The sequence below is a fragment of the Rattus norvegicus genome, chromosome 1, assembly GCF_036323735.1.
Source record: "Rattus norvegicus strain BN/NHsdMcwi chromosome 1, GRCr8, whole genome shotgun sequence".
Lineage (NCBI taxonomy): Eukaryota > Metazoa > Chordata > Mammalia > Rodentia > Muridae > Rattus > Rattus norvegicus.
Window position 1 is genome coordinate 43,839,730 of NC_086019.1, and position 20,998 is coordinate 43,860,727.

Genomic DNA, 20,998 nt, shown 5'->3' on the forward strand with positions numbered 1-20,998 from the left:
GAGCAAAGGGACATTGCCCTGTGTTGTGTGTGTGCTTGAAGTCTCTCTGGGAATTGTCACTTAGTAAGTCAGGATTGTGTAAAATGTGACACTTTAGGAACTATATGTGAAGAAACAAGCTAATTGTTTAGTACTAAGGTTTGGACAACTCCCAATATCCTTAAGAAAGGTATCTGTTAGGTAAATCATGTACTTAAAGCCCACTTCTTCATTAATGTCTTAGTTAGGGTTTCTATTCCTGTGAATACTACCGAGGGAAGTCAGAGCAGGAGCTCAAGAAGGACAGGAACCTGGAGGCAGGAACTGAAGCAGAGGCCTTGGAAAGGTGCTGCATACTGGCTTGCTCCTAATGGCTTACATAGCTTGTTTTCCTAGAGTACCCAGGAGCCCCAACTCAGGGATGGCACCAGCCACAGTGAGCTGGGTCCTTCCACAGCAATCATCATGCAGGAAAATAGCCCACAGGCTTACTGACAGGCTGATCTGGTTGAGGGCATTTTTCTAAATTAAGATTCCTCCTCTTCCCAAATATGTCTAGACTTCTGTCAAGTTGACAAAAAAAATCAGCTCAGTTAATAAGAATGGATTCTAACAAAGGATAGTGGGAAACAAAGAAGACAGCATCGGATAAAGTGGGAAGAGGAAGGGAGTTTGAAGAAAAGCCTCCTCGCAAAGAGAAGGGCACTGATTTGGCTATGGCAAACTTGCAGAACATTGCTTTCTTAGAAATCCTGTCATTCTGGCATCTCTGTGGTTGGGCATATTTAGTTACCTGATCCAAATTTCCACAGCAAAGCACAGAAAAGTTCCCGTCACTTGCTGGTCAAAAGCACCATCACAGAAGATTCTATACCAATGTCTCTCCTGAGAAGACATCCGAGGACTATCAGTTCCTAGCTGATCAGGTTGTTGTATGAGTCAAGATGGAAAAAGCTGGCTACAGGAAGCACTTAGCATTGCCTCCAGTGCCACAGTGAGGGATTTAATAACTCATTCCTCCTCTCTGTCATGCTCTTCTCGATTGCTTTCCAAATTCATCTCATCTTCCTCCTGCTCCTGGTCCTCCTGCTCCTGGTCCTCCTGCTCCTGGTCCTCCTGCTCCTGGTCCTCCTCTCCCCTTCCTCCTCCTCTTCATGATGCTTAGACATCTACTGTCATTAGCAGTTAGAAAAAGCTTTAATCTCCTAATCAACCACCGAAAACAAGGGCACACGTCAGTGGTTTCTCCAAGGAGTAATTGTAACATTACCTGTAGTCATTTGACTCATCCTCTGGTGATTTATTTGCCTATATTATCTCATTAGTCTTTGTCTTACATTTTATGGAAAAGGATTATGGCTCAGTACTAAAATGGAGAAATGACTGAGGACGTTGGTCCTATCTGTCATTAGTTAAATAATTTGAGTTTATAGCACTTGAGTGTTTTCAACAAAATAAGAATGAGAAATAATAGCTATGTAAAGTCATTAGATATGCCTGAGTAGAATTTATTTACTCACTACAAATTTTATAGACAGTTGATTGGTTTGTATGAGCTAGTATATATTTGCAGATTTGACAACAAGGCATTAAAAACATATTTACAGACAAGTAGAACTCACTGACAGAGCTAGATTTTTTAAAAAAATACTTGCTTTTTTGATAGAGCATAATTCCATTTGTCTCATCTTCCTCTTCTTCAGGGTGTTTAGGCATCTACATCCTGCCATTTACAGTTTTTAAGAAGCTTTAATCCCCTATTCAGTCAGTAGAAAAGAAGGGCACACATTCATGTTTTTTCTTTCTTGTATTTACTAAAACAGCTAGCTCACTAGTTCAAATCCCAAGCTGCGTTCCTATCACCAGTGATGACTGCATTCTCTTGGAACTAATTGAGGCTTTCCTTGTGCTTCAGGCTTTGGGGACTTGAATCTCCACGATCAAGTTCACCTTCTGGAGTGTGCCTGGTTGGAGATCCTGATGATTGGTCTGGTCTGGCGCTCCATGGAACACCCGGGGAAGCTCCTGTTTGCTCCTAACTTGCTCTTGGACAGGTGAGTGTCCTGGCTGTGGCCTGGAGAAACATTCTTTATACCCACTAAGTTCATAGTCAAAGCTCGTGTATCCCACATTCTGTGGACTGTCAAAGAGTTGTATTTATGAATGTGTAAGTCTAGGGAATGATCAGTAGACATGTCCATGAAAGCTAAGGCTAGCTGTTTGCTTGCTATCACAGCAACACACACACACACACACACACACACACACACACACACACACACAGAGAGAGAGAGAGATATACACACATACATACACACAAACACATGTACACATACACATATACACATACACACACAGACACACACACACAAACATCATATACATATGAATATACATTATCTCTTGGTGCCTTTACAACCAAACCACAATGGCCTATCAAAGTCTTTCTCTAATTTTTCCATCATTCCAACGAGGAAATTTGGCCTGAGAGTTCTGAAGGCCATTTGCATGCAGTTCTAGAAATTAATCTCAGTTTTTAGCTACGTTGTTTAGCCTGTTACCCGGAGTTGCCTTGAACTGTGGTCCCTGATACTTTTTTCCCCAATAGTGTTTTAGAGTAATAGGATTTAGATATTATTCAGAGCAGCCTGCCTTCAATGGAGACCCTGTCCAGCACCAGCTACTATGCTGATTAGTTTTCTAGTTGCCTCCTGTAAATAGCATGTCACCCCCAAAGATGCAGAAACCATCTCATCTCCATTTTTACCAGAAGAGGAACCAAATCTCTACACCTGTCAAGACCCCTGGAACAGTTAAAGCAAGATTTAAATAAGAGAGAACTGTGGAAGTTGTTGATTTCTGATTTACTACATCAAATTAATTTTTAGGAAATTTTGATAATACTTCCTTAGAAACAGATCAGATTTTACTGTCCATAGAACATTTCCCCCAAACACAAGGAGAGGCCACTAGTCTTTTTCCTTACAACTACATCTATACTCCTGGACATTGATGCATCTATTCTGTTGGACCATAGCAGTGTCTTTGTAATGGTAGACTCATGGCCCACTTGGACTCTTCTCTATTCTCCCCTTCTCCTCTTCATTCTCAGGGTTTTTAATTTTTCTTAATTTTTTTACCTCTAGACAGGCTTAAGCTCTGTTTAAGCTTTTATATCTTCATAACTGAACTGATCTGCTTCGTGAATGTCTTTCTCACCATTATCCCTCTTCTTAGGTTCCTATGTGCTTACCGAGAATAGTCATAAAAGATTGCACTGTGAATATGAAAGACCCTCACTTTACCTTACTCAAGAAATCCATGGACTGTCTCCTGGGGATTCCCTAATCTCTTCCTTTCCTTTCCTTGTTTTTCTGCTGTGTTTAATTTCCCCATCATCTCTCAAGGATGTTTATTCACTTCTATCTAAAAATTAAAAAAAATCCAGAGTTGGAGTTTCAAATCATTCTAGATGAGGATTTCTCAGCCTCTGCATGGTTACTATCCAGGGACATTCTTTCTTGGGGTTGGAGACTGTTTGATGTCTTATAGGTTTTGGTAGCCCTCCAGGGAGCTACCTCCTAGTCCCTGGTAGCATCCCACCCCACCCAAAGTATGACCAAATGTCATGTGCTCAAAACTCTTTTAGATGTTTCCTGTCCATGACATATGGTGGCTGGAGAACAAATTGTGGAAAACTCAACTTCTCTAGATAGTCCTATGTTGTTGTCCCAGATGCATTGGAGATTCATGGCCAATACTGGATTCATTATCTTTCTTATCAATTCTGATTCTTTGTTTTTTTTTTTCTGTCTTAGTGACATTACCACATTAGTGACCTCTGAATGGTTTATGAGTCCAGACCTTCCAGTTGTCTCCAGAACATGGCTGAAACCTTCCTTATACCTCATTTTCTGTTTGCCTACTTCCCTGTCTATGTCTTGGTCTCTTGTTTGAACTCCTCTTTCCTTCAATCTCCATTCACAGTGCCACCAGAGATGATGCCCCAAAGTACCACTGTAATCTTGGTGTCTCCTGACTAAGTCTCAGTTGACTCCCAAGTTCTCTTGAAAGTACCACATAGGCATCTTGTGTGTATCAGTCAGGACTGTCTTTAAGAAGCTTGTTGAGCACACATTTTACAGATGATATAAATGAAGAAGGGCAGTGAATGAGAGAGCAAGACATGGATGTTGGGGATTTGATGACCTTGTCCAGACTCAAGATATCTGGCAGTTGAAGCTGACCTGCAACTTGGGAACAAAATGTCAAATTCAAGTTTTACAAACACTAGCTTTGGTGCCTTGATTCATTTGTGTGATAGAGTCACATGTCCTTGTCACATAAGCTGTTACTGAACTCATGTCCCCCTGACCACCTCTGCCTCCCGAGGGTTGGGGATAATAGGTGTGTCCAGCTTTATAGGTTTCTTCCGCTGCTCTGAAAAGTCTCTCTTGTTAGAAACTCATCCTCCCTTTAAGGCTCAGTTCAGATACCTAGTTTCTATAAAACTCTCCTTCAGGTTTTTCTTCTTTTTGTCCAGAAAGCAGGCTTTCTTTTGTCTGGGTTCTCTGTGATCAGTTTCTCCTTCCTCTGGAGCCTCATCCTGCCAGATGACTGTGAGCCATAAACGTCTTGTGATCCAACCAAATCTCATCCACCTTTGTGTTACCTCCAATGTACAAAGTCTTCTGTGAGACCCAGAAAATATGTTTTAGTGGTTCTGGCCATTGTCATCCTGGTAGCAAGTCCTCAATGGAAAGAGCTCCCAGGTTGATGGGTAGTTTGACCATCGCTGTCATCGAGCTCACTTGTGGTTTATTTCTGCTCACTGACTACTGGAACATTACTTTAAAGCCTTTGCAGAAATTAGTACCCATCTGTTTTGGAAGAGCTTTATTTTTTCTTAATTCATGATTACATTTAGCTTGTGATTATATCCCATAAACCTCTTAAGCAATATCTAAATTCCAAAGGAGATAAACAATAAATCTCATTTTTCCCAGAACTGACCCATTATTTAAGACCTTAGTACAATCGAAAATACTTAGAAAGCATGGGCCTGGTAGTACATTCGCCTGTGATCGTTGCTCCATAGAGGGTGAGAGAGGAGAGTTTTCAGTTTCAGGCCAGCCTGTGCTACACAGTGTGTTACTGTCTCAAAGCAAACCAACAAAATATCCTCCCTTAAGTATGCTTGTACCTAATGACAAACTCATTGTCCATTCTAAATAGATGTTGGTAAAAATTAAAATGCTTAGACAAAGATGTTTATTTAAATATTTAAAAAAGATAACATTTGATCTAAAACATAAAGACCCTATATTCTTGACATAGGATATATTCAGTCTTATTCAATTTCAGCATTGTTGAATTACCTTCTTAGTAATTGTAGATGACAATCTGATAGATATATGATAATAAACAGTGTTGTGAACAGAAGCCCCTTAGAATCTGTATATCCCTGGAAGATGCTCTGTGGGTCAGCCTATAAACATCACTCTACAGGCTTCCAACCTCTGTAAGGTTAAGTTCAGTTACCTTGTCCTTTCCCCCCAAAATATACATAATGAACATTTTAATAGCAAACTATAAATAGCTACACGTTTCTAAGCTCAGTGGTTGGTGGAAAGCTGACAGGTATGGACCAAGTATTAGCATCTTCTCTGTGATTGGTCTTTGGCTTTGGGATGCTATCTCTGAAAGGTGAACCACACCCAAAAGAACACTTTCATTTGCATAGATGTGAAGGAGAGTGTCTCAAATCCTATGTATCCCTGTAACCCAGGGGTTGCCATGGTTGCTGACAAAAGACGGAGTGTTATCTACTAATGAGTGCATACATCTTTTGTTTTCTCAGCTTTCCCCTGTTAATCCAAGCAATTGCGTCTTATAAGGCTATCAGAGGAGAGAATGCACCCACCCTCTCCTTGAGTCACTGAAATGTTTATATTAGCAGGTAGGAGTCTGTACTTTTGAAACTAAAACCCAGTATGCTGCCGTCCCACGTTCATGATCGGAGGGCATGGTTCCTAGCCTGTGTCCATATAAAAGAGAATTATTGCCTGATTTACTCCCTGATGACAACCCATGATATCTTGATTCTCCTGGGTTATAGCTCTCCTGGTAGTAACCAGCTTGTCAGCCAATTTTATCCTTGCCAGGCTCCATCTGCCCACCATGGCTAGTCCTTCCCTGGATCCCACAGCAATGAAGTCCACATAATTTGTGCCATCAAATCTTCTTGTGACAACCAAAAAATAAATAAATAAGGTCATTACAAGGTATATTAAAAAATCTGTGTGGGGGGGTTTGGTGTGTGGGGTTATATGTATGTGTGTATATATGTGTATGCACATGTGTGTCTGTGTGTCTGTGTATTTTATAAAAGGAAAGTTAAAGATAATAAGAATGCCTGTGAAAGTAATCAGGAAATGAAGAGAACTCATTTTCCATTCTAACACCTAATCCATTGGTGTGTTTTGGCACTAGAAAACACAAAATATGCCTTCTGTGTCTCCTAGGCATGAGCCTCATCCTTTGGTCCCACATGTGTCTCATGCTAGAAAAACAGGCTGAACACAGTGGCACATGTGTTCTTGATGCCTTGCTCCTTGTGGGGTCTCTTGGCTCTTGCAGGAGTGAAGTCGATGTCTCTGGAAGGCAGATTCAATTCGAGAGGACACAATGCTAATTGCCTGTTCCGAAGACTGTCCAGTTTCCAAGGGGCTGTTTTGCTGGAGCTCTCCGTGCTCACAAATTCTGAGAAATATTTGTGGATTTCTCAGGAAGCCAATGCTCTCTCTTTTGATTCCCATTCACTCTCAGAGGGGAGAAAAAATGATTCATACATCTGAAAAGCAGGGACTAATTCGACAAGCAGAATTCTACCAAGCCTCTGGCCAGAGAGTTGTTGATCTAGCTCTTTCCATCGCTCCCACATCAGGAGGCTCTGCCTGCAGGAAACAGTACTGAACAACAAAAATCTCTTTTGCTTGTAGGCATGGAATGGGAATAAACTCCCTTCCCTAAGAGAAAAACAGGTTGCTCAGAAGGTAGAATACTCTGCCTTTTCTAAGAAAGAGCAGACTGTTTTCTGATAATAAATTCATTTCAATTGGAAAAAACACCTCATTTACTAGAAACAAAAGCATTCTCATTTTTAGATTTAAAATTTTTTTCTTCAGAAAATTACAAATAAATAAATGTGCAAACATTCCTGTGCAACGCTTCCAGCAGCTGTGCTGGTCCCCCCTTCCCATGGAAAACTTCATTAAATTCTTTGTAGAATTTTCTACTGGAAATAATTAGATATATTGTTCTGCAGCAAGTTAATGAATTCAGAATGGGATCTTTCCACATGTGTCTTTAGGGCATGAGGAGACGGGCCTCCCTTTCTGTTGCGTGCTCAGACTTGTGTCCCCAAGCAGTGTGTCCTATAGGAGTTGGGCTTCTCACTAGGTACAGGGGAGCAGGAGAACAGGTGGTGGGGAAGAAATGAATGTAGAGAATGAGACACCTCTCAGCAAAGTTGATCTTGAGTAGGAGAGGGCTCCAATTACTGCAGGAGCTTTGCCCTGGGCTCTGCCTCACTCTCGGAAAGTATTGACAAAGGTCCTGTACCCTCCACTTTGCCTGGCTTGCCCTCATTTGTCCCCAAGTTGCTTATTACACAACACATAAATGTATTAATGGACCAGTAATCATCATCTGCTAACTTGGCCATAAATTTAGAAAACCGACTCTGCTCATCAACCTTTTCCTATCCATCTTATGTAACTGGATGGAGAAGGGAAGAGAAAGGAAGCTCACATGTATGCAACTTCTTTAATGTGAACGGTCTGGCCCTGGCTTATCTTTGATGCTATATTTTGTTGAGTGCATAAGACTATAGGTTTGAGCACATTTTCTAGTTTATACTTTAGCCTGGAGCTGTTGATTTGTTATGATTTTTGTGACTCTTCATCACTTTATAGGTAAAACTAATTGATTATTTCCCAGAGTCTTTTGTTGTGTGTCTGGACAAACCACAGAGCTATCAACCATAAAATTGCCACCAAAAGAAAGAAGTTATCCCTGAAGACAGCTTCATTGATAAAATGCTTCCTACATAACCATGAAGACTTGAGGTCAATCCCTAAGAACCCACATACAAACTGGGTGTGACAGAGTATGCCTCTAACCCTGAAGAGATGAAGACAAGAGAATCCCCCAGACTGCTCTAGATTCAGGCATAGACTGTCTCAAAATATAAGGTGGAGAGCAATTGAGGAAGATACTCAACAGTGACCTTTGAATCCCCCTCAATGCTATAAGAGGTTATCTCGTTTAAGTGAATTTAGGTAGGAAGACTTACCTCAAAAGTGATGGGCACCAGACTCTGAGGTGGAATCCTGGATTAGATAAAAGAGACAAAGTTAACTGAGCCCCAGCACTCACATTCTGCTGGTTCTTCTCATCACTACTGTTACCTCTGATGGGAGATTATCTCCTGGACTCAAAACAGCTGACCCACATGCTTTTGGTAGGTTCTACACATGACGTAGGTCTACATATTAATAAAGATTGGAAACATCTACATAACAGTATTTCAAGAAAATTCTGTTTGATCATCCAGACCAAATCATGAAAGTACAAGCTAAGACTCTATGGGAAATAGTGAAAAAACAAAATATTCAAACCGAGATTTCCTCTTAAAAACAAAAGCAATCAAGCGACGCTGAGTTCTAGAAGTGTTAAACCATGGGTGTTTAAGTCCTTAAGGGAATTAAGCCTGTAAGCAGTATGGGTCCACTCAGTGTACGTAACTGTTCCTGGGAAAGGCAGAATCCCAAACAAAGCCTTAATCCTGTGTAGGAAGTTAATTTGGCTTTCCTTGAATTTTTATTTGCTGCTTTGTTTTTAGTTGCCGTGTGTTTTGAACAGTTAAACATCTGCTAAATTGAAATCATATTTTTCACTGTCTAATTTTAAAATATGCTAACATTGTTTAAATCTTAACTACCCACACAAGGATAATCAAGTCATTTCTCTACCGTATGATTTGATTACAGTGATTTTTTTTTCCATGTTGTAGTAAAGAACACTTCTACTCCCCTGCGTAGTAGATGGGTTGACCCCGGACTTAAGGCATGCCATGCATACTCTACCACTAAGCCACCCCCCTAGTCTGATCATGTCATTTCATGAATGCTGCCAAAGCACAGCTATGAGGGAAGTTGGCTACTCCAGAGGCCATGATGCTTAGAACTCAATTTGTTTCAGTTTGATAGGTATTTATTGAGCATAGAAGCATAATGTGATGGGTAAATTTGACTTCAGACTTGATAGGATCTAGAATCTCTAAAAAGACACATCACTGGACATGTCTGTGATGGATTATCTAGACGTTAATTTGAGATGTATATCCTAAATGTGAATGGCACCATTCCCCATGATGGAGTCCTGGACTATGTAGCCTTGGACTTTCTACCCACACCCATGTTCCCCAAAATAATGAATCTGAGACTTCTTATATATGAATAAATGCCTAGACCAATAGCTTGGGCCCATTTCCTGACTAGCTCATAACTTAATGACCTGTATATTTTATGAATGTCATATGGTTGGTGACCTGGTCCTCAGTTTCAGGTGACCATCCTTCTCTGTGTCTGGGGCAAACCTCTCCTGAGCCTCTGACTCTCTCCCAGAATTTCTCTCTCCTTGATGGATGTCCTACGTTCTAATCCTGCTCATTGGCCATAGACTTTTTCATTGCCAGGCGAATGCTTCCACATAATGTTCAAGAGATTCTCTCTACAGGACTAGATTTAAAGGTGAGAGCCAGGAGAATGTGAGCATTCATGCCTCGCTGCCTCCTGATTTTGGATGCACTATAGCCTACTGCCTCAGACTCCTGCTACCATGACTTCCCAAAACCATGAGCCAAAATTAATCCTTCTTTCTCTAAGTTTGCTTTTCTTTGGCATTTTGTTGCAGCAACACACAAACAAGTAGTAGATGTAACCATAGGATTTTGCATGATACTGGAAGGTACAGAAAAGGAGAGAGTATTAGAGACAGACATTTACTATCTAGTAATTCTAGTGTACAAATGATTTGCTCAAAATGATTGATCCTCAAATCTCAGAGTGTCCATGTCTAGTTTATCTTCCTTTATCACTTCCTGATGGCTATGGAATCTGAATGAAAAGTAATCCTCTCTTTAGCTGAATATGTTGATATTTTTCTTGATATTTCCATGTGTTTAGCATTATTATACATGCTATATTTCATTATATATTATGTATTATATTATATATTATATATAGTTATATATATGATATATCATTATACATAGATCCTACCTAAAAGTGCACCATAAGACACACACACACACACACACACACACACATATGCACACATACACAAAACTCAACTCTAATGGCAAGATAGTTCTATGTTCGTCCTTTTGATGCTGACAGGAAGAAAGCAAGGATGTCATCAAGTTTGCTGAGGTAGTGTAGTTCACACCATTCTGAAATATCACATAGAGCAATGTTAGTGGTATTTCTCTGCTTCATTGGGATGCGGTGACACGATGGGTAAGGACCAAGTGTTTCTGGTGACACTTTTAGAGAGTTTCATTGAGTCAATCACTATTCTACCTTGTTGTCCTCATTTTCTCAAATTGAAAAGAGATATTAAAACCAAACTCTCAATGTCTCTTTGATTTTACTCTATAAGAACAAACTAGTGTTTTGGGGGTTTTTTTGGTTTTTGTATTTGTTTTTTTTTTTTTAACCAGAGTTTTCTCTCACAAATAATGTGCATAAGGTTAGGTAATATTCTGTGGATTATGTTATGTCAGTCTGAAAGGAAAAACTTGGAGGTCAGAAGAGAGATCAGACTCAAGGGTCAAACTTCTGAGTGCCACCTCCATGGCTTTAACTATGGAGTGAAATATGACTCAATAAGATAGTGGAGAGAGGAATCCAAAGGCTAAGGGAAGGCTTCTGAGGAGGATGACTCTCAGGAGGGTGGGGGTAGAAAAGGAATCTTGACTGAAGCCAAAGACATGTCCTAACAGGATCTGTGCAAGATTTCTGAGTTTGAGGATGGAGTATCTACAAACAAGCAAGCAGCATAAATATAAGATAGCTGGGTATGAGTGAACGCAAAGAGAGTCTGAAGATTCGTTCCCAAAAGATCATCATTCCTCAAGGAAGCATATACATTTTGTGCATATACATATATATATATATATATATACAGATATACAGATATACAGATGTGTGTATTTTGTATACACACACACACACACACACACACACACACACACACACACACACACATATGGAGTGGGTAGGAAGAAAAACATGGCCCAATGTATTAAATATAAGTGCACTATTCAAGGAAGAGAGGAGCCATGAGCAGTTGAGGTATTTGCCAAGGCAGGATGCAGGAACTCCATCAACATCAAGAAAGAGGACTTGTACAATTAAATTTCTCTGATTTTTTTCAAGTTTGAATTGAAGATCAAGTTCCATGTCTGTCCTGACTAGTTTTATATCAGCTTTACACAAGCAAAAGTCATCTGAGAGGAGGGTGCCTCAATTGAGGAAATGCCTCCATAAGATCCAGTTGTAGGCAAATCTGTAGGTATTTTCTTAATTAATGATTGATGTGGGAGGACCCATCTCATTGTGGGTGGTGCTATTCCTGGGCTGGTGGTCCTGGGTTCTATAACAAAGCAGTATGAGCAAGTGATCGGGAGCAAGCCAGTAAGCAGCACCCTTCCATGGCCTCTGCATCAGCATCTGCCTCCAGGCTCCTGCCATGTTTAAGTTCCTGTCCTGGCTTCCTTTACTGATGGACTACAATGTGGAAGTGTAAATCAAGGATCATGTTTTTTTGTGCAGCTGTAGCAACCCTAAGACAGTGTCCCTAAATCTCTCTCCAGTTCTTCCAGTTGTTATTCAAAAGTCCAGGTAGTCTCAAATGGCTTGAGTTATATACTTCCTCATGCAATAAAATCTTCTGTTGCACTTTTTCTCAACATTTAGACACCTGCTAATGTTTGTTCATGTAAAAATCAGTGTCCAGTGTCACATAGCCCTATTTGTAGAAGTTCCCAATGTCCTCACTAAGCCATTGCCATCTCTCCAGTCCTGCACGTGGAGATTTTTATTTTCAGAATTCAAGAGGTGATTCTTTTTTCTTTTTCCATGTGACTGTTAAAACTAGCTTAACACCCATTGGAATGTTTGTGATTACAGTGAATATACTGTTTGGGGAGTGTCGATATCGGTATTGGTTGAATCTTGCTACCAAAAGCAAACTCTCCCTTTTTATTGTTCAATCTATTTTGTGTTTATGCCTTTTGGGAATGTTTTTATGCATCCCTGAGTATGTTTTATACTTAAGGACTATTGCTATTTGTTGGACATAAGTACATAAAATTATGTAGGTAAATCTAATAGTTCTAATTTACTATGTACTACGTGTATCATATATAAATATCATAATAGTTCTTCAATTACATGTTTTACTGGATATTCTCTACATTGACCAATACAGACTTTTGTTGTCTTCATATACTTCTTGTACATCTATAGATACTACTATGCTTAATTTTCTCATATGTAAAGTAGGGTTTCATTAATTCTACCACATTGCCTAGCATATATTCATATTGCATGTAGAATATTGTATGTAGAAGTATATTCTTCTGCCTCCTTCTTCCTGTCCTTAAGCATCTAAATGTTCTTAAGATGGGGGCTGGGGAGATGGTTAAGAGCAGCTGTTGCTCTGGTGGAGGAGCCAGGTTCAGTTCCCAGCACACATGATAGCTCACAACTACTCACGTCTCCAGTTCCGGGGCATCCAAAGGCTTCTTCTGACTTCTGCTGGCACAGGCAGGTCCATGCTACATCTACACACATACAGCAGACATCTACACACATATAGTGGGCAAAGCACTCACGTGCAAAAAATAAAATAGTAAATAAAAATTAAAATCGTTAGTGCTTCATTGAATATCATGTCAAATAGCTTATAAAAGTTGAAGGGGGAGAGACATGGGTGGTGACTTAGTCTGTAAAGCATCTGCGGCCAATTCTTCCTTTAGGAGCTGTTCCTTTCCTGTTACGAATAGTGGTGAATGAAGGTAGCTTGTCACTCAGCATTTTATTTTGACTACACTAGAGTTGCAGCTACTGGCATTATCTGTGCTCAACTTCAAAGTGTTAAATACATTAAGGCTCCTACTGTGTGGTTCATCAGGACAGATGATATCAGTTTACTTTCATAAACTAATTACAGTTTGCACAACTGTTCTTTTCTCCCTTGCATGTTCCTTTCAAATCCCTTTCCTCTCTGATTTCACTCTTCGTCCTTTGCTTCTCCTGACCCCACCAATATTGCCCACAGATGTGTTTGCTATTACAGCCTATAAATCCTAGTCCATGGCCTGAGTCTTTCTCCTCCATTATAATTCCAAGAACTGGAGCCATGTTCAGCTCTTATGAACAGCCAACAAGGACCAAAGCTTGGCATGAGCAGACACATGGCATTGAATGGAGTCAGAAGCACTACATGGGGTGTCCAATGGGACTTAATATTTTTAAATTTATTCTTTGCCAACATCATACACACACACACACACACACACACACACACACACACACACACACGAGAGAGAGAGAGAGATCTTATCCCTTCTCCCTTCTCCATTATTCTCTCCTGTCTGCCCTAAATAACTTTTTTTTTCCAAAACCCAACTAAAGGGGCATTTAATGGCACCATGAATTATATTTTGGGAAACAATAAATGGTTCCTATGCATGTTTGTGGTTTCAGCTAATTCACAATGAGACCTTTCAGGTTGTATGCTACACTCTTCTGTTTTCATAGCTTGTTGATCATAAAAGAAAAAGCCTAGGAAATTATTTTCCATTTGTCAGCAGCTGTGCCCTACGAATTCCATTTAAAAAAACTATGAAGGATTATGCAGATAATATATTCTGTTCAAAACATTCTTAGATAAGAATGTCCTTATTTTTCTGATCTTTTCCCTCAAAAAAATTTAAATTTCAACATGTCAGAATCAAATCTACTTCTGCCAACTTAAAAAAAATCACATTATATCTTTGTAGCAGTGGCAACAAATCTATAATATATTTGGGAATAAGTTTATTGGGGAATTGTAAGAATTGCATCAAGAAAATTATAAACCTTTGTTGGAAGAGTGTTCATGAAGCTCTGAAAAGAAAGTCTTATCATGTCTATGATGAGGAATATTCATTGCTAAAATATGTTAGTTCCTCATAAATTGAGCTGTAAATGTATGTGTTTACAATCCTAGTCCTAGTTCATTTTAAAGTTCATATGGAAAAGTCAAGGACCAAGCATAGCTAAATGTATCCCCCAAAGGTTAGGTGGTTGGGTTAAGAAAAAGCATAATACTGTATCATACTTCAGACAATGTGGTCTGACATAGAAAAGTGCATGGTGATTAGTGAGGTAGAGAAGGGAGCCTGGGAGCTAGGCTGCTGCACAGTGAGCACTGAAAGCTTCAGGAAAGGAATAACCATGAAGTCCCCAGGGTGCTGGGGAGATTATCTCTCTCAACAGAAAACAAATCTGATCCCCCACCCCATATGTGAAATTTTAATACGAGATGAATGAAGAAGCTCAAGACCTAAGCTAAAAGTTTATAGGGAAATAATCATCTCAAGGGTGAGAATTATGTCTTGTACAATGTACAAAAGATTGTAACCACCAAGAAATACCAAACGAATAAATGTCTTTTAACAATTTTTCTAAAGAAAATGAAAACAGAAATAGGCTGTTTACAGAAATGGGGTTTATTTTTATTATGCTTTCTAAAAACATTTATTATCAACTTCTTTTGTGTGGATCAAATGTCACAGTAGACTATAGGAAGCAAAGAGGTAGCAACCTCTAGACATCCCAAGGACATTCCCTTTCTGTCTGTCCACAGCCAAGTCAGGAACCTGCATTACTTCTAAGTTCTCTACAACATGAAATGAAAATACTTGTGTAGGGCCCTCACTGATGCATTTGGAGAGTGTGTACCCAGGAAAATGGAATTGAAATGTTTTCGTAGGAGTCGAGGGCCCAATCCTTGAAGCAGATGTCTGTAGAGTTTCTATAGCATGTAATTACAACACAATAAGACTCAAAAGCATTTCAATAAAGTGTAGGTGGAGGAGAAGGATGCTGCTTCAAGAGTTTCATTAGCTTTCTGCCGACTGGGGCTCTCCACATTGGGAGGAGCCCTGTTTCCCTTGCTTCAGAATCCATTTTAACCCTCCATGGGGTCTGGGTGGTCAGAAAGCAGCCACCATCCTCAGGGAGACTAAGAGCTGGGGATGATAACAAGGGTTTTCTTTTTTTTTTTATTAACTTGAGTATTTATTATATACATTTCAAGTGTTATTCCCTTTCCCGGTTTCCGGGCAAACATCCCCCTCCCCCCTCCCCTTCCTTATGGGTGTTCCCCTCCCAACCCTCCCCCCATTGCCGCCCTCCCCCCAACAGTCTAGTTCACTGGGGGTTCAGTCTTAGCAGGACCCAGGGCTTCCTCTTCCACTGGTGCTCTTACTAGGATATTAATTGCTATCTATGAGGTCAGAGTCCAGGGTCAGTCCATGTATAATCTTTAGGTATTGGCTTAGTCCCTGGAAGCTCTGGTTGCTTGGCATTGTTGTACATATGGGGTCTCGAGCCCCTTCAAGCTCTTCCAGTTCTTTCTCTGATTCCTTCAACGGGGGTCCTATTCTCAGTTCAGTGGTTTGCTGCTGGCATTCGCCTCTGTATTTGCTGTATTCTGGCTGTGTCTCTCAGGAGCGATCTACATCCGGCTCCTGTCGGTCTGCACTTCTTTGCTTCATCCATCTTGTCTAATTGGGTGGCTGTATATGTATGGGCCACATGTGGGGCAGGCTCTGAATGGGTGTTCCTTCAGTCTCTGTTTTAATCTTTGCCTCTCTCTTCCCTGCCAAGGGTATTCTTGTTCCCCTTTTAAAGAAGGAGTGAAGCATTCACATTTTGATCATCTGTCTTGAGTTTCATTTGTTCTAGGCATCTAGGGTAATTCAAGCATTTGGGCTAATAGCCACTTATCAGTGAGTGCATACCATGTATGTCTTTCTGTGATTGGGTTAGCTCACTCAGGATGATATTTTCCAGTTCCAACCATTTGCCTACGAATTTCATAAAGCCGTTGTTTTTGATAGCTGAATAATATTCCATTGTGTAGATGTGCCACATTTTCTGTATCCATTCCTCTGTTGAAGGGCATCTGGGTTCTTTCCAGCTTCTGGCTATTATAAATAAGGCTGTGATGAACATAGTGGAGCACGTGTCTTTTTTATATGTTGGGGCATCTTTTGGGTATATGCCCAAGAGAGGTATAGCTGGATCCTCAGGCAGTTCAATGTCCAATTTTCTGAGGAACCTCTAGACTGATTTCCAGAATGGTTGTACCAGTCTGCAATCCCACCAACAATGGAGGAGTGTTCCTCTTTCTCTGCATCCTCGCCAGCATCTGCTGTCACCTGAGTTTTTGATCTTAGCCATTCTCACTGGTGTGAGGTGAAATCTCAGGGTTGTTTTGATTTGCATTTCCCTTATGACTAAAGATGTTGAACATTTCTTTAGGTGTTTCTCAGCCATTCGGCATTCCTCAGCTGTGAATTCTTTGTTTAGCTCTGAACCCCATTTTTAATAGGGTTATTTGTCTCCCTGCGGTCTAACTTCTTGAGTTCTTTGTATATTTTGGATATAAGGCCTCTATCTGTTGTAGGATTGGCAAAGATCTTTTCCCAATCTGTTGGTTGCCGTTTTGTCCTAACCACAGTGTCCTTTGCCTTACAGAAGCTTTGCAGTTTTATGAGATCCCATTTGTCGATTCTTGATCTTAGAGCATAAGCCATTGGTGTTTTGTTCAGGAAATTTTTTCCAGTGCCCATGTGTTCCAGATGCTTCCCTAGTTTTTCTTCTATTAGTTTGAGTGTGTCTGGTTTGATGTGGAGGTCCTTGATCCACTTGGACTTAAGCTTTGTACAGGGTGATAAGCATGGATCAATCTGCATTCTTTTACATGTTGACTTCCAGTTGAACCAGCACCATTTGCTGAAAATGCTATCTTTTTTCCATTGGATGGTTGGCTCCTTTGTCAAAAATCAAGTGACCATAGGTGTGTGGGTTCATTTCTGGGTCTTCAATTCTATTCCATTGGTCTATCTGTCTGTCTCTGTACCAATACCATGCAGTTTTTATCACTATTGCTCTGTAATACTGCTTGAGTTCAGGGATAGTGATTCCCCCTGAAGTCCTTTTATTGTTGAGGATAGTTTTAGCTATCCTGGGTTTTTTGTTATTCCAGATGAATTTACAAATTGTTCTGTCTAACTCTTTGAAGAATTGGATTGGTATTTTGATGGGGATTGCATTGAATCTGTAGATCGCTTTTGGTAAAATGGCCATTTTTATTATATTAATCCTGCCAATCCATGAGCATGGGAGATCTTTCCATCTTCTGAGGTCTTCTTCAATTTCTTTCTTCAGTGTCTTGAAGTTCTTATTGTACAGATCTTTTACTTGCTTGGTTAAATTCACACTGAGGTACTTTATATTATTTGGGTCTATTATGAAGGGTGTCGTTTCCCTAATTTCTTTCTCGGCTTGTTTCTCTTTTGTGTAGAGGAAGGCTACTCATTTATTTGAGTTAATTTTATACCCAGCCACTTTGCTGAAGTTGTTTATCAGCTTTAGTAGTTCTCTGGTGGAACTTTTGGGATCACTTAAATAAACTATCATATCATCTGCAAATAGTGAACAAGAATTTTCGAAAAGCCTGTTCACTCATGGTTTCTAGGATAATTTATCCTAGTGCCAATCACTGAGGAAATGGTTGGATCCCTAACTTTTGTTTCTCAAAGAAGCTTTAGGTAAATTAGAACAATGGCTTTGACTCCTTTTCATGTTGTCCTAGAAGGTGATAATATGATTGCTGAGTCATGTGGCTTAAAGCTGTAGCTTTGGAAATCTTTACTAAGAGGCAGTGGGGGCAGGGGTCTTCCTAGTAATGATGAAGAGCAAACACTCATGCAGAGGAGACATCTGCACAAGCTTGTATTTCCTTCTTGAAGTTCCTACTGCATGCAACTGCTACAATCATCCCATGGTCTGGGTAGAAGGAGCCTGCTTGGCCTTTGTCACCATATGGTTGATAAGGAACCTTACCCTTAACTTCGATGAATTTCCCTTAGTTTTGTTTCATGTTCTACTAAGCATACTTAAGCTCCTTCTCCTACACTGTATGGTTTTAAAAACAGCTTAGTAACAAATGTATATAAATGTTCCCCCCAAATCATAGTTTCTCTTCCAATGGACAGTGGTGAATATAGAAACTCATGATGGACCAAGAGGCAGAAAGCCATTGACAGATGTGAGCCCACCACTAAACAAGATGCTTTGACCATTCCCTCATAGGTTCAGGGTTCAGTGTGGAAGAGCGGGTACAAAGTATGTAAGAAGCAGAAGATAAGGTGGAGAGGTATAAAATGCCATCTCCTATACACAGTACATCTACGGTAATCATGAGTTCAAACCCAGTGTAACACCACGCCCACATGAGATCAGCCCTATCAATAATAAGACAAGGAAGGGAAGAGCTTCAGGGACCTATACTGAACCTCTGAGCTATTGGCCATTAATAGATTCTGGGAGGGTGTGGAATACTGTCATTTGTTGTGTACTGGCTACTGAGCTCAAGTTATTCCAGTCACACAAATGTCTCTGGTCAATCTTGGTTTGTCACAAAATAAAACAAATAGACCTGAATGTGAGAGAGAGATTTGTTGAGGGAAAGAGTATAGACAGTGAAGGTAGAGCTGGGACCATTAAGAGTAGCCAGTGTATGCAGTATATGTATATGATGTTGTAAAGAATGAGAAAGAATTAAAAAGTTAAACTTAAAAAATATTTAGAGTTCTTCTGAAAAATAAATTTTGGTTCATGACAATATACACTGTGATTGTGGCTTAAACTATAATTCCTACCTTACCAAGTCTTTTATGGGCCCATTTTTATTAAATATTATTAATAATATTTTTCTTGGTATTAGGTATGTAGGAACAATATGCCATGCTCTTCTCTGCAGACAGCATATTCTCTACAGACATGGTGGTATAAACATAGAAGAGAGAGAAAGAGAGAGAGAGAATAATATATGTCATGTGTACATGTATGTAATATATACTATATATTATATATACTATATATACTATATGTGTTCACACCTATACAGAAGAACATGTGGAAGTCAAAGGTTGATGTCAGGTACCTTTTGTTATCTCTCTACAGCTTATTTAGTGAAATAGTCTCTCTCATTTGAGCTCTGTACATTTTGATTTAACTGGTCAAGCTAGTCAGCTTGCTCCAGCCATCCCCAGTCTCTGTCTCCCAAGTGCTGGGGTTACATGTGTGCTGTCACTCTTGGCTGGCACTTGTGTGGATGCTAGAGAGCCCAACCCTGGTCCTACTCATCCTTTCATGTGAAGTACTTTGCTCTCCAACTCTCTATGGTGCTGAGACTCCACATGTTTAAAGAAAATTAGGTAACTGACACACAAAGGATAGAGGTGGAGCTGCTGTCTGTGGTGCACTTTACCCCACCTTACATGAAGAAGTGGTCATAAGGAGTGGCAGACAGAGAATCAGCAGGATATTGTCAGGAAGATCACACGAAAGTTGCAGGATCTTTAATGATGAGTAAGGGGCAAGTCCCCAGGGCTTAGACCTCAGAAGGTTTGTGAGCTTGGCCACAGAACAGTGAACTTGGCCAGGAACAGACTGTCAACCTTCAGAGAAGATAGGGGTAGTATTTTTAAAGCCTGATTGCCACAGAACCTTCAAACTGAGCAACCTCATGGCTCTCCACACTGGTGCTTAGGTGTTGTGGAAAAAGAAGACTCTATAAATGCTTGCCTGGGAAAGGTGAGTATAGGTTAAGACACCACCAAAACCAGGGGCAGCGGACATGAGCTCAGATTGAGCTCAGGTGAGAGTGGCAATGGAAAACTGTGCTACATTTGAGAGCTCCAACTTTTCATTATTGCCAAATTCTCTCCAACTCAGTGAGACTGAGTAGTCACTTAATCTCCCTGTGCCTCAGTTTCCTTTTCTGGAATAGCACTTTTCTCATGGCGTTTGTAAGGATTTGATAGTTGTTTCATATCTAGGCTATATCCATTGATAACTCATTTCAACTCAATAAATGTAAATGTCATAAATATTTTATCATTGTTGCTGGGGTTGGTTGTGGTGCTCCATTGAGATGGGATCAGTGCAAGAACAAGAAACCCAGGAAGAGTATTGCAAGACATTTGATCACCAGGGTAGAACTTAGTGACTAAAGAAACTAAAAAGTGAACACATTTACCTTCTCAAAGAAGCCAGTGAGTCTATTTTGACTCTGTTCTTCAGGTATCATTTTGAAGACTTTGATTTTCCTGTTTGTACTTTCCGAATTGCTGGATCACTTTAGAATTGGAATAAGATCTAGGGCAGCACTTTTGACACTGTGTTTTGTGGGGCTTTCACAGAAGTGGCTGAGGGGCTTGCCTTGGAAGGCAGGATGAATTGGGTCTCTGAAAGCATTTTCTCAGCTCTTTCAGCACAGAGGCATTTTGCTTCTATATTATAGTTGGGGCACTACACATTACTTAAGGAGACCTCACATCTAAAGATGGGTTGAAAGTCACTCATTCACCTGAGTCTCCTTATTTTAAGATGAGAAATGCAATTCTAGAATTGCTCCAGGTGGTACAATCATCTATTGACAGGAAAGCCATAATGGAAGACTCACTCCCTCTCATCATTGTGCTCTTTGCCTTTTACACAAGGCTACTTATTGTTGCCTGACACAGGACCACTGCACCTTGGATTTTACCATCATCAAAGGAAATATTAAAAAAAATACACTTCCAAATTAGTAACTTCATACAAAA

At 40.1% G+C, this 20,998-nt stretch overlaps 1 protein-coding gene across 11 annotated transcripts in view; it reads left to right on the forward strand.

Moving 5' to 3' along the window:
- Positions 1-20,998, forward strand: part of Esr1 (estrogen receptor 1) — a 392,770-nt gene that overhangs the window by 328,045 nt on the left and 43,727 nt on the right. For all 11 annotated transcript variants that reach the window (XM_039101049.2, XM_017588797.3, XM_039101051.2 and 8 more), the window contains 1 exon segment: positions 1,895-2,033. In XM_039101049.2, the coding sequence (XP_038956977.1) occupies positions 1,895-2,033 (139 nt within the window).